Consider the following 11,582-nt stretch of genomic DNA (forward strand, 5'->3'; position numbering starts at 1 on the left):
ATCCTCTGTCACTGGACTGGTAAAGCCTCTCCTCTACCCCCATCACTAGTGAAGCCCCTCCTCCTCCCCATCCCTGTGACTGGTGAAGCCCCTCTTGCTCACAGTCACTGGTTTCACAAAATTCACATTAGAATGCCACAATTAAGGCTTAGTGCCTAATGTGGTGGTATGACAGTGGTTAAAATATTGACATGCTTTAGACTTTCATGTATGTTCTGTACATGTTTTAATCCCATGAGCTAGTACCACTGTATATTTTGATTAAGGTGTTTAGTTGAACATCCGTATATAAGGTCACACTCCCACGGATTCACAGAGAAATATAAAAACAAGCAAAACAACATAAGATGAAAATGTCAGCCTTCAAGGTTTTTCCTCTCCAAAATGCCTTGAGTGCAGCTCAGCTTGAATTTATGCCATTCTGTAATTCCACACTGGCCTGGTGTGCTGATGACGGTGGAGTTTCAGAGCATGTCTGTACGGTGCAGTGAAGGATCAAGCCAAACACAAACTCCAAACGGAGAACAGGACAGATCACTGATAAAGAACAGGACATCTCCAGATCACTGATGAAGAACAGGACATCTCCAGATCATTGCTTGTAAAGAACCTGAAGATCTGGGCAAGTTCATGGCCAACCGGGCAATGAGATCGTGTCACATGGATGTGCAACGTCAGTGCAAGTGTGTTTCTCTTCTGTGGTTAAGTGTGGGACACACTGACTTCTCACAGGACTACAGAGCAAAGCCCTGAAACTCTAAAGCGCCATGATCATCATTATGTGATGAAAATGATATTGCCTGAGGTAACAATGCAAGAGAGTCTGCAATGCATTTAGAAAACCATTGGCTTTGTTATTTTTTTTAAAGCTCCAATGTATTTTTACCCGAACATGAAAAAACTGCAGATATCAACTTGGGTTTGGCCTACTACCACACATGTAGATCTCACAGTCATACCCACAACTGTATTTTTAGGCATATTTATAAACAAGCAGGTCAGAGAGAAACGTTACTTTTTCCAGTAAATTTATTGCTATTTATTTACACTCTGTGTAAATAACAACATTGTAGATGGTTACCAGCATTACGGGGAGTACACCTGTATCTTCAGGTGCTCTTTTAAGTTCCTTCACCTTTCAGTTGGTGACAGCTGACCTGCTGCAGGCATCACACTACTGGAGGGAATGAAGAAAGGCCAAACCGGGACATGCTGGTTGAAGATGAAGGCATGGGGTGCATTAGTGTGCATATTCACTCTCAGGCAAAGCGCTTCACCATTTTAAAAGCACCTCACAATAATTTGAGATACTATCCATATTTCCCCAATTCTAAACTATGTGGTCAGACATTACAGGGCCAGTTGACATAGAAAACCATGGCAAAATTGTCTTTTCTTATCCATATTCTCCTCATTAATAACAAAGCCAATGGAGAAAATGTCCTGCAGATTTTCCACAAATCAATATCAACCTGAGCCCCACCTACCAAGATAGTTCAGCACCATGGTCAGCAACACTTTTTCAATATTAAATTAATTGGTTAAACATATATGCTGTCAAATGGCATTGTTTTTCACTTCATTGGCGCCAGTCCTGAAACCCAGTTAACACCAAACTACCTGATCTATAATGAGAATAAGGCAAAGCAGTTATGACTGAACTAGCAGGAAACAGTGTTCCTTGACAACATTCATTAAGAAGCTATTAAAAAGGATTTAAGGAGTCCAAATTAAGTTTCAGCCTCTACTTTAATACAGGTCGCGCAGAGTTTTGTTTCATATAAGCTACTCATGTATACACCAACAAAAACAAGGGACCTCTGAGAGCTGGGCGACTAGCAGAGGTCATGTGTGTGACATGAGACATTTGGTCAATGTTGCTTATGTCATTTAGAAAGGTTGTGGTCAAAGAAAAAAAAACACTGAAATACAGCTATTTTCCCAAATTTAAAACAAAAACACACAAACCTTGGGATATCAGACAACACCACACACACACACAAACACACACACACACACTCACTCGCTCTGGTATCAAAAGAGCAAAATATACTTGAAACTACAAGAATATCAAGGCAAGATTGAGACTGTCCTCACAGGACTAGTCAGAAACATCTACCCAACACAGCTGACTGCTTGATGTGGTGAAACGTGTCCTGAAAGCCCTTTAGAATACAGATTCGGCCTCTATGTGAGTATGCACAGCCAAAACAAACTTGTCCAATCTTCAAAAAGAACAAAAATGGGGGAAACTCAAACTTTAGGACTTGTAGCGTTTCAAGAAAGGAAAGAAATCCAAGGAATTTCTGAGGGCAGTAAAAAGCAAACGGAACAGATGATCTGTGTGGAGGATGAAGAGCACATAAGCATCAGAAGGGGGCGGGGCCACATACTCCTCCTCCCTGACATGATAGGCTGCCTTTTTGGTACGAAAACAACGCTTAGAGTTTACTACATACATGTTTTGATGAAATACAATTACACAGAGCTACATTTGTGGAAGATGCTCAGACAATTGAATTTTCAGTTGGTGTTTTCAGTAACAGTTAACACATCTGCAACTTTACAGGACAGAGAGTAAAGGTGTCATAGGTTTGTTTGTATGTGCGTGTGTGTGCGCGTTTGTATAAACATGAATACTTATACTCCCAGCAACTAAACACTGTTCAAAGACACATCAACAAAATGAAAAAAAAAAAACAAACAAAAAAAAAACAAACAAAACAAAAAACCTCAGTCAAATAAGATGACTCGAAGTGCTTAATTAAGGGAACAGTTGGTCAGGTTGAGCAAATCTGTGGCTTTAAGAGTGAACTACAGCCAGCAAGCCATCTATCAGAGCAAAAACTGCCCAGAAGCTCATGCACCAAGCTCTTTTTTCACATGCCTGTCCACAACTGCTGTAGCATTCAGGACACTGAAATATGGCTTAGGGAAGACTACTAGTGTACTGGTCCTGTATACACGTCCACAGCTCACTCAAAGCTTCCTGACTGCAAAGGCAAAGTGCCAGCATAATAGGAAAGGATCTCCAGTGAAGAAGAGTCCAGTCCATCATGGGGGTGGGGGAGCAGAGGTGTGCAGCAGATGGTCTTCAAACCGAAGAAGCCCAGAGCAGAAGGGGAGAAGATGGGGGGGACAGAGCAACCAACACTTCCTACACCAGCCACAGCAGATACGCACCAAGGATCACGGCACAAGGCAAGAGTGCTCCAACTCTCTATGAGATTGATTTAAAACACGTTTTAATAGCTTAAGTTTGCTTATTATATTTAACTTTTCCTGTTTAGTCTTGTAACAAAGTTCTTGTGTGAAAATAAGACGGTAACGTAAATGCTACTTCTGTCCCAGGGTGACAGCCCGTCTTCTGCAGCACAGTGCAAGGACAATACCCAGACCGCTAGTGAAGGCAGTTAACACTGAAACCTGACACACGTCACCTAGTTATTATTTCCTAAAAGAAAAGGATCACTTTGCATGGCCATAAGCTTGTCAATATGATTGTTAGTGGATTTACATCAGTTTAAGGCAGATGACGGAAATGGCTTAAATTGGTTTCAAAGTAGAGAAGGATCAGTGAGTGTTCCCCTCAGTAACTTTACTGCACTCCACTTCTGCTCATGGCTGGAATGGGGAGTACTAGTCCCAATACCAAAGTGCATAACCTCACAAACGAGCCATGACTAAACCTCCCAACTCTTTAAGAGGAACCAGAAAAACTCAACAGTACGTCTCATCTGTGAAAGGAATGTTCAAAAGAAAATCTGAAATGTGGAAGTGAGGGAAAGAAAAGAAAGAAAGAAAAAGATGGGAAAAAAATCTAACTGATTTAGAAGAATGCAAATTGGCCATCACCCTAAGAGACCAGATTAAAAATAAAAAAAAAGTCATGGTTGTCCAGCATGGCTAAAGTGAATCTGAGGTTCTTGGTAAAGGCCATAACTCGATAGCTTTGGTGACGTTTGGAACCATGTGACTGTGTGGAGTCTCAGCCAGCTGCACCCCGTTACTTTGAGGTCATTGCCTTGATTGCGACAGCACACTCTTCACCCATAGCAGACAGCACTGAGATCTGGAGGTGCAGAAGGAGTAGACACAAACATCAAACCCAGAGAACACATCTACTCACAGGGCAGAGGCAGCTCAGCATGTTCACCTGGATTCATTGAACCCAAAGTCATTCAGGTGTGGAGCTAAACTAAGACAACTTGCTGGCTTACGCTTGCATATTGATGCTTAAAAATATCCATACGTTTTTGTTACGTTAAGTCAGGCATCTTTGGGTCCTTGAGAAACGCTACATAAACACAATGTATTATTAAAATGGAGACTCACCAGCATCTCCTCGCCAGCCTCAAACTTGCTCTCTATCTCCTTGCCGAGGTCTCCATCCGGCAGCCGGAGGTCCTCCCGCACCTCCCCATTATCCTTCATCAGGGAGAGGAACCCATCACAGACACCAACCAGCTGTGATGGAGGGACATGTTAGTCCACCACAACAGGACAACACACAGAACAACCAACCACTCCCAATGTCCTGAAAACATTAATGACTTGGACAAAAATACACAACATCAGTGACACAGAGAAGAGGGAAGACGAATTTACTGGCTTGTGGTGTATCATGTTTCTAAAAGTCAAAAATCAATCTATGGCGTCTAGAGTAGAACAAGCAGTGCTGAAGGCATTAGTGTACAGGCTGAATCAGTGTAATGTAGATGTACTGAATCAGTGTAATGTAGATGTACTGAATCAGTGTAATGTAGATGTACTGACTGAATTACTTCACAGTTCAACAATTCCGCCGTGTGGGTGATCTGCAGCTGATTCAACCAAAGCAGGCAAACTATTACTAGAACTACCAGGAAACCCTTGAAGAAAATCAGTCAATTAAACTGAGCTTGATACAAATGGCATTTGGGCTTGATTCTTGAAAGGTTTACCAGACTACTTAATAGCAAAAATAATTACTGCACATAATACACTAGCCATTCACAATGCTAAAGACTTCATAAATCCAACACAAAAGAACATTATCAATAGTGTATACAGTAAATTAATCCACTACTTCAGACTACAGTATTCTACAGTACTCTAAGCAAACTATTGTATTGTATGTTAACCCATCAGGTAAAAAGAGGTCAATTGATGACAGCAGCTAGTTAAGATATTGCTTAACAACAAGCAAGCAAAGGTCAGCCAGCTGTGTTGTGTTACTAAGACTTGGTAGAAGACCCAGCCCGACCCAGCCCGACTCTCCCCGACCCATCCCGACCCACCCTGACCCACCCTGACCCAGCCCGACACACCCCGACTCTCCCTGACCCAGCCCGACCCAGCCCGACCCAGCCCGACCCAGCCCGACCCAGCCCGACTCTCCCCGACTCTCCCCGACCCAGCCCGACCCAGCCCGACCCAGCCCGACAGCTTGGTTCAGAGAGCAGGTCAGGAGTCTCCAGTCATTATCCTACTGTTCTGTTACTGCCTCCACTGGCACATGATGAAATGTGAATTAAATTAAATGACCTTTAAAGCTTTCACATAAAAACCACAAGTTTTGGAACTTGTGATCATTTAGCCGCCGGACACTGACTATGCACCCAATAGAAACTAAGTACTGGAGACTAATGATCACCTTATATTCACAAGAGATAAGATAATCTTTATTAGTCCTATACTAATATAATAGTGTTTACAGCAGCACGGGACAGAAAGGAGTGCAGTGGTAAAGTTCAAAAGGGTGAGCGACGTAGAGGCCAAAGCACAAACAAGATGTACGCAATTTATTTTTTGAAAGTAATAAAATATTACATACACATTAATGTACGTGGATATATGATTGCATGTCAGGATGGACTTGCACAAGAAAGTATATTTACAGTGGTGATGTGTAGCTGGGGGGGAGGTGCTCCGGGCATGTCCAACTGGGAGGAAACCCCGGGGAAGGCCCAGGACACGCTGGAGAGATTATATCACTCGGCTGTCCTGGGAACACCTCGGTATCCCCCCAGGAGAGCTAGAAGAGATGGCTGGGGAGAGGGAAACCTGGGCCTCTTTGATTAGACTACTGTCCCTACGACCCGGACCCAGATGAGAATGTGTAGCTGTGATGTCTGCTGAATGGAAGATGGAATGGCAGTATCTACCCAAACAGGGGGGGGGGGGGGGGGGGTAGTCTGTACTGTACTGAGATCAGTGCTGGTTGTACAGTAGTGATGTGAATGTACAGATGGAGGGGACTCTGTACTGTACTGAGATCAGTGCTGGTTGTACAATAGTGATGTGAATGTACAGATGAGGGGGAGTCTGTACTGTACTGAGATCAGTGCTGGTTGTACAGTAGTGATGTGAATGGACAGATGAGGGGTAGTCTGTACTGTACTGAGATCAGTGCTGGTTGTACAGTAGTGATGTGAATGGACAGATGAGGGGGAGTCTGTACTGTACTGAGATCAGTGCTGGTTGTACAGTAGTGATGTGAATGTACAGATGAGGGGGAGTCTGTACTGTACTGAGATCAGTGCTGGTTGTACAGTAGTGATGTGAATGTACAGATGGAGGGGAGTCTGTACTGTACTGAGATCAGTGCTGGTTGTACAGTAATGATGTGAATGGACAGATGAGGGGGAGTCTGTACTGTACTGAGATCAGTGCTGGTTGTACAGTAGTGATGTGAATGGACAGATGAGGGGGAGTCTGTACTGTACTGAGATCAGTGCTGGTTGTACAGTAGTGATGTGAATGTACAGATGGAGGGGAGTCTGTACTGTACTGAGTTCAGTGCTGGTTGTACAGTAGTGATGTGAATGTACAGATGAGGGGGAGTCTGTACTGTACTGAGATCAGTGCTGGTTGTACAGTAGTGATGTGAATGGACAGATGGAGGGGGAGTCTGTACTGTACTGAGATCAGTACTGGTTGTACAGTAGTGATGTGAATGTACAGATGGAGGGGAGTCTGTACTGTACTGAGTTCAGTGCTGGTTGTACAGTAATGATGTAAATGGACAGATGAGGGGGAGTCTGTACTGTACTGAGATCAGTGCTGGTTGTACAGTAATGATGTGAATGTACAGATGGAGGGGACTCTGTACTGTACTGAGATCAGTGCTGGTTGTACAGTAGTGATGTGAATGTACAGATGGAGGGGACTCTGTACTGTACTGAGATCAGTGCTGGTTGTACAATAGTGATGTGAATGTACAGATGGAGGGGAGTCTGTACTGTACTGAGTTCAGTGCTGGTTGTACAGTAGTGATGTGAATGGACAGATGAGGGGGAGTCTGTACTGTACTGAGATCAGTGCTGGTTGTACAGTAATGATGTGAATGGACAGATGAGGGAGAGTCTGTACTGTACTGAGATCAGTGCTGGTTGTACAGTAGTGATGTGAATGGACAGATGAGGGGGAGTCTGTACTGTACTGAGATCAGTGCTGGTTGTACAGTAGTGATGTGAATGGACAGATGAGGGGGAGTCTGTACTGTACTGAGATCAGTGCTGGTTGTACAGTAGTGATGTGAATGTACAGATGAGGGGGAGTCTGTACTGTACTGAGATCAGTGCTGGTTGTACAGTAATGATGTGAATGTACAGATGGAGGGGGAGTCTGTACTGTACTGAGATCAGTGCTGGTACAGTCTAACAGCAGCAGTGCTGCTCCTTCATGCACAGCCCAGGAGTCTCTTACATGGGGGGGGCAGACACTAACTAACTTAGCCAACATCCTCATAACCCCCACAACCTGACCCCCCCACCTCAACATACCTGATAGTCAAGCCTTTTGATGTTGGGAACATCCATGTTGTGAGTGGAGGGACAAATATCTTCATTCTTTTTTCCAGTGAATATGTCAATTCCAACCATGTGGACCTAAATGTAAATTGTGCATTTGTTAAAACAGCAAGTCACAAACAGGATAACAGTGTGTAAAAACTGTGTAGCACTCTGGATAAGAGCGTCTGCTAAATGCCATAAATGTAAAAAGACTGTATAATATGCTTGCACTATATTTGGCTAAGTTGTCACTTATTTGAACCAGTAAACGAAATTACACAACACTGTACTCAAGCAAAACATTTTGACGTTTGAGAGATGTTTTAACATGGATCCTCTAAATGATCCACCTGCTGTGATCTATACCTTTGCATGGCCATGCTTCCCAGTTTTGGAGGTCGACATCTCCACAATCTTGCAAGGACGTCCCTTGAGAACGACGTGGCCGTTCTTACGCAGAGCACTGCACTGCATGGGGTAGGTTAGGGAAGCCCCTGCATCTCCACTGGCGAAATCAATATCAGCATCTGCCATGATGGTCAAGGAGGTTCTACAGGATGAAGTAATTGCACATTTATTAACATACTCACCTTAACATATTTCACCATTACCTCAAAATATAGCTGAAACAGCTGATTTAACCTCAGTTTTAATTACTCAATCGAAACAGACCATACGTAGGCTACACAAATCAACATAACTGTGTTACTTGGACAACTCAATTAAATTTACCTGCAGCCTAAAATCTAATACTTCCCAAATGAATGGTAGTTAAGTTCATTAGATAGCTAGCTACGTTGTACGCATACACGAGAACCCCGGTGTGTTTTATAATTACATCCAGGCAGGTCAGATGCCATCACAGCCGAGCATGCAGCACTAATCTCGGTGTGACTGCAGCTGGTTGACCGGGCCGTAGAGCCTCAGCGCCCCGTAGCGCCGCGCTAGCTGCTAGCCTAGCCTAGCCTAGCCTAGCCGGTCAGTAAAGACTTCACAGCTACAAACACTCGCAACTCCCTCAAAGTTCAACCGTTTACGGCTGAAATGTTCTCGAGTCCGTCGATAAAGTAAAAGACGCGATTACAGCGGAGCGAGTCAGTCAGAGCCCGGTGGGTGGAGGCCGGGGCGGCGGGGCCCGGGTGGCGGGACCGGGGCGGCGGGGCCCGGGTGGCGGGACCGGGGCGGCCTCTCACCCTACAGCTCCATTTATAACACTGACGTTTATACAGCAGGTACTGGAGGACCAACACGTCCATTTGGGTGATCAACGAACAGTTGGCTGAAAACTTTAGTTGTGTCAGGAACAGAGTACCGCCAGATAACCAGCACAACTGACCCAGTATAACTTTAACCAGCACAACTGACCCAGTACAAATGACCCAGTACAACTTTAACCAGCACAACTGACCCAGTACAACTTTAACCAGCACAACTGACCCAGTATAACTAACCAGCACAAATAACCCAGTACAACTGACCCAGTACAACTGACACAGTACAACTTTAACCAGCTAACGTCCATATTCACACAGTGGTTCGCTTACAACTTTACGGCTTAGCCAGAGCTGTACTCGAAAGTTCAGCAAATGGTACATATGACACTGGCTGACGTTTCAGCGGCTTTGCACTTAAACTTAACCAACTAGTTAAAACCGCTTAACCAACTAGTTAAACCCGCTTAACCAACTAGTTAAACCCGCTGAACCACCCAACGCTGCACATCCTGTCTGATGTTAACACAGGGACACACAACATTAACTCACACACAGACTCCCTGTCTAGGTAAGCGCTGATTTTGGTGTCGTGCAATACAGCTAAAACGACTTCCATATTCTTACGTGCGTCAGTTATAATCACCAAAGATATTCTACAAAAACATCGTCCCAAAAGTACAAGAAAGCATGCAAAACCTTACCTTCCAACAAAAGGGTGATGAGCGCATGCGCAAAGCCTTCTACTGCCGCATATTCTCTCAGGGGCGGGGCTACATTTCCGGTATTCTTACATCAGATAAACGACAAAAGACCCAAGACTCCTATATATTAAAATAACTATAGTTATGCTATATATAACTATATATATATATATATATATGTAAGATATTTTCAAAGAATTAATGATGTATTTAAACTCATGTTATTAACTAAAATAGTGACACCTATACAGACATATATGGATTACAGGAATGTAATTGTAGTGTATAGCTACAATAGCAGTGAGATATAGTTATTAAAAACTGTAGTGAAGTAGCCTACACAAAGTATCCTCAGAAACAGGACATTTTGGAATGAGGTCCTTCATCAGCTGTGGAGGTGCAGTTTTTGACGATTGCTAACATGTGTTTCCCAATACTTGTGATACATTGTCAAAACTCTAAACACAGCAACACATTGACCTCACACAAATAGCCAAATAGTTAATATCGTGTTCAAAAGTGCATTTTCTTAACTAAATAACATCTCTGCATTTCACAACGCAAACAAAGTTTTCTCTTTTTACACCAACTTTGTTAAAACACAGCAAACCTGGTTCAGTATCCAATCATTCTTTCAAACACTAGCACATATTCTCTAATCGAGATTAACATAGTCAATCACTGCACAACCACTGTAAAAAAAACTGACATTTGATGGCAATACAGAAACAGTATTACATGTAATATTTTACTCTCTCCCAGCAAACAACAGACATTTTACAGTAACATCTGTTGTTTTCTTAGTCAGTTCATTTTTACTGTAATCCGCTTCATTTGGACTTTTTTCAAATGTACATTTTTGGCAACATACTGTCTACACAATGAGTGATATTTACTGTTAGGTACTATATGGAATGTAGATTAGACAAAAAAGGAGTCAGTAACAGTTTTGCAGTAAAGGGTATATTTTACTGTATTGGGGACATTACTGTAAATTGCGGCCTAATCCAAAAAATTATTATCATAATTGTAAACATAATTAGCTATGGTCCCATATGTGTTAAAAATACACATATACAAAAAAAGCCACACAAGGGGAAAAAAACAGAATACAAAACTGAACAGTCTTGTTATGTGTAATGTAAGTGGTCTTCAAGAGTTGGCCACATGTTTTCATCCTCATCACATCTGATGTTGGCCCTTGCCATGCACCTGAGATAGAAAAGCTTGGTATGCCTTATTCACCCCTGGCAGTCTTCAGCTGAAATGTCTCTGCAGCCGGGATCCATTGCATCCAGGAGGGACATTTGGTCATGGGGCCGATGATCATACACCTTCCACCTCCAGACTGAAAAAAGTTCCTTAGTGGGGTTGAGGAAAGGCGAGATGGGTGGGAGGAAAAGGGACATCACTCTTGGATGGTCTATAAACCAGTTTGTGATGACATGAGAATGACAGAATGCTACATTGTCCCATCACAAATGTCCTCGTGTTTCCTCCCACCTGTTACATTTCTGCTTCTGGAACCAGTTGTTGGTAGAGTTCATTCAAAAACAAAAGAAGGAGGTCACTGTTATAGGGACCAATCTGGCATTTGTGAAGGACCAAACCATCACTTGAGATTGCAGAACAAATTGTTATATTTGCTCCTCTCTGACCCGGTACATTACTGTACTTCATTTTATTTCATTGATCTATATGTGCAAATATGTCTTACAGTAATAGCTTTTCAGCTGCCTTTGTTTTTGCAGAACTTTGCATTTTATACAATATTTAAGGTTTTGAACCTTGTTTTCATTTTTGACATGCTGTGTGCAAGCATTTGTAAATAATACAAAAATGATTCAGAATTTTGTTATTGGATAATCTTGTGTGTATAGGAAATGTAAGCA

The 11,582-nt window shown here is 42.8% G+C and overlaps 1 protein-coding gene across 3 annotated transcripts; it reads right to left on the reverse strand.

The window, feature by feature from the left end:
* Positions 1 to 1,730: 1,730 nt before the first annotated feature.
* eif5a2 (eukaryotic translation initiation factor 5A2) lies at positions 1,731 to 9,764 on the reverse strand. Of its 3 annotated transcripts, none has more exons than XM_076976056.1 (5): positions 9,691 to 9,764; positions 8,142 to 8,325; positions 7,767 to 7,871; positions 4,336 to 4,467; positions 1,731 to 4,072 (listed from the first exon to the last, which is right to left on the reverse strand). In XM_076976056.1, the coding sequence occupies exons 2-5, from the start codon at positions 8,307 to 8,309 to the stop codon at positions 4,007 to 4,009; spliced, it is 471 nt and encodes a 156-aa protein (XP_076832171.1). In that variant the 5' UTR covers positions 8,310 to 8,325; positions 9,691 to 9,764; the 3' UTR covers positions 1,731 to 4,006. The 3 variants fall into 3 exon arrangements, with proteins under 3 accessions (XP_076832171.1, XP_076832172.1, XP_076832173.1); XM_076976057.1 differs by lacking the exon at positions 9,691 to 9,764 and adding an exon at positions 9,539 to 9,661; XM_076976058.1 differs by lacking the exon at positions 9,691 to 9,764 and adding an exon at positions 9,614 to 9,637.
* Positions 9,765 to 11,582: the final 1,818 nt, after the last annotated feature.

This window comes from Brachyhypopomus gauderio, chromosome 16 (assembly GCF_052324685.1).
Source record: "Brachyhypopomus gauderio isolate BG-103 chromosome 16, BGAUD_0.2, whole genome shotgun sequence".
Taxonomy (NCBI): domain Eukaryota; kingdom Metazoa; phylum Chordata; class Actinopteri; order Gymnotiformes; family Hypopomidae; genus Brachyhypopomus; species Brachyhypopomus gauderio.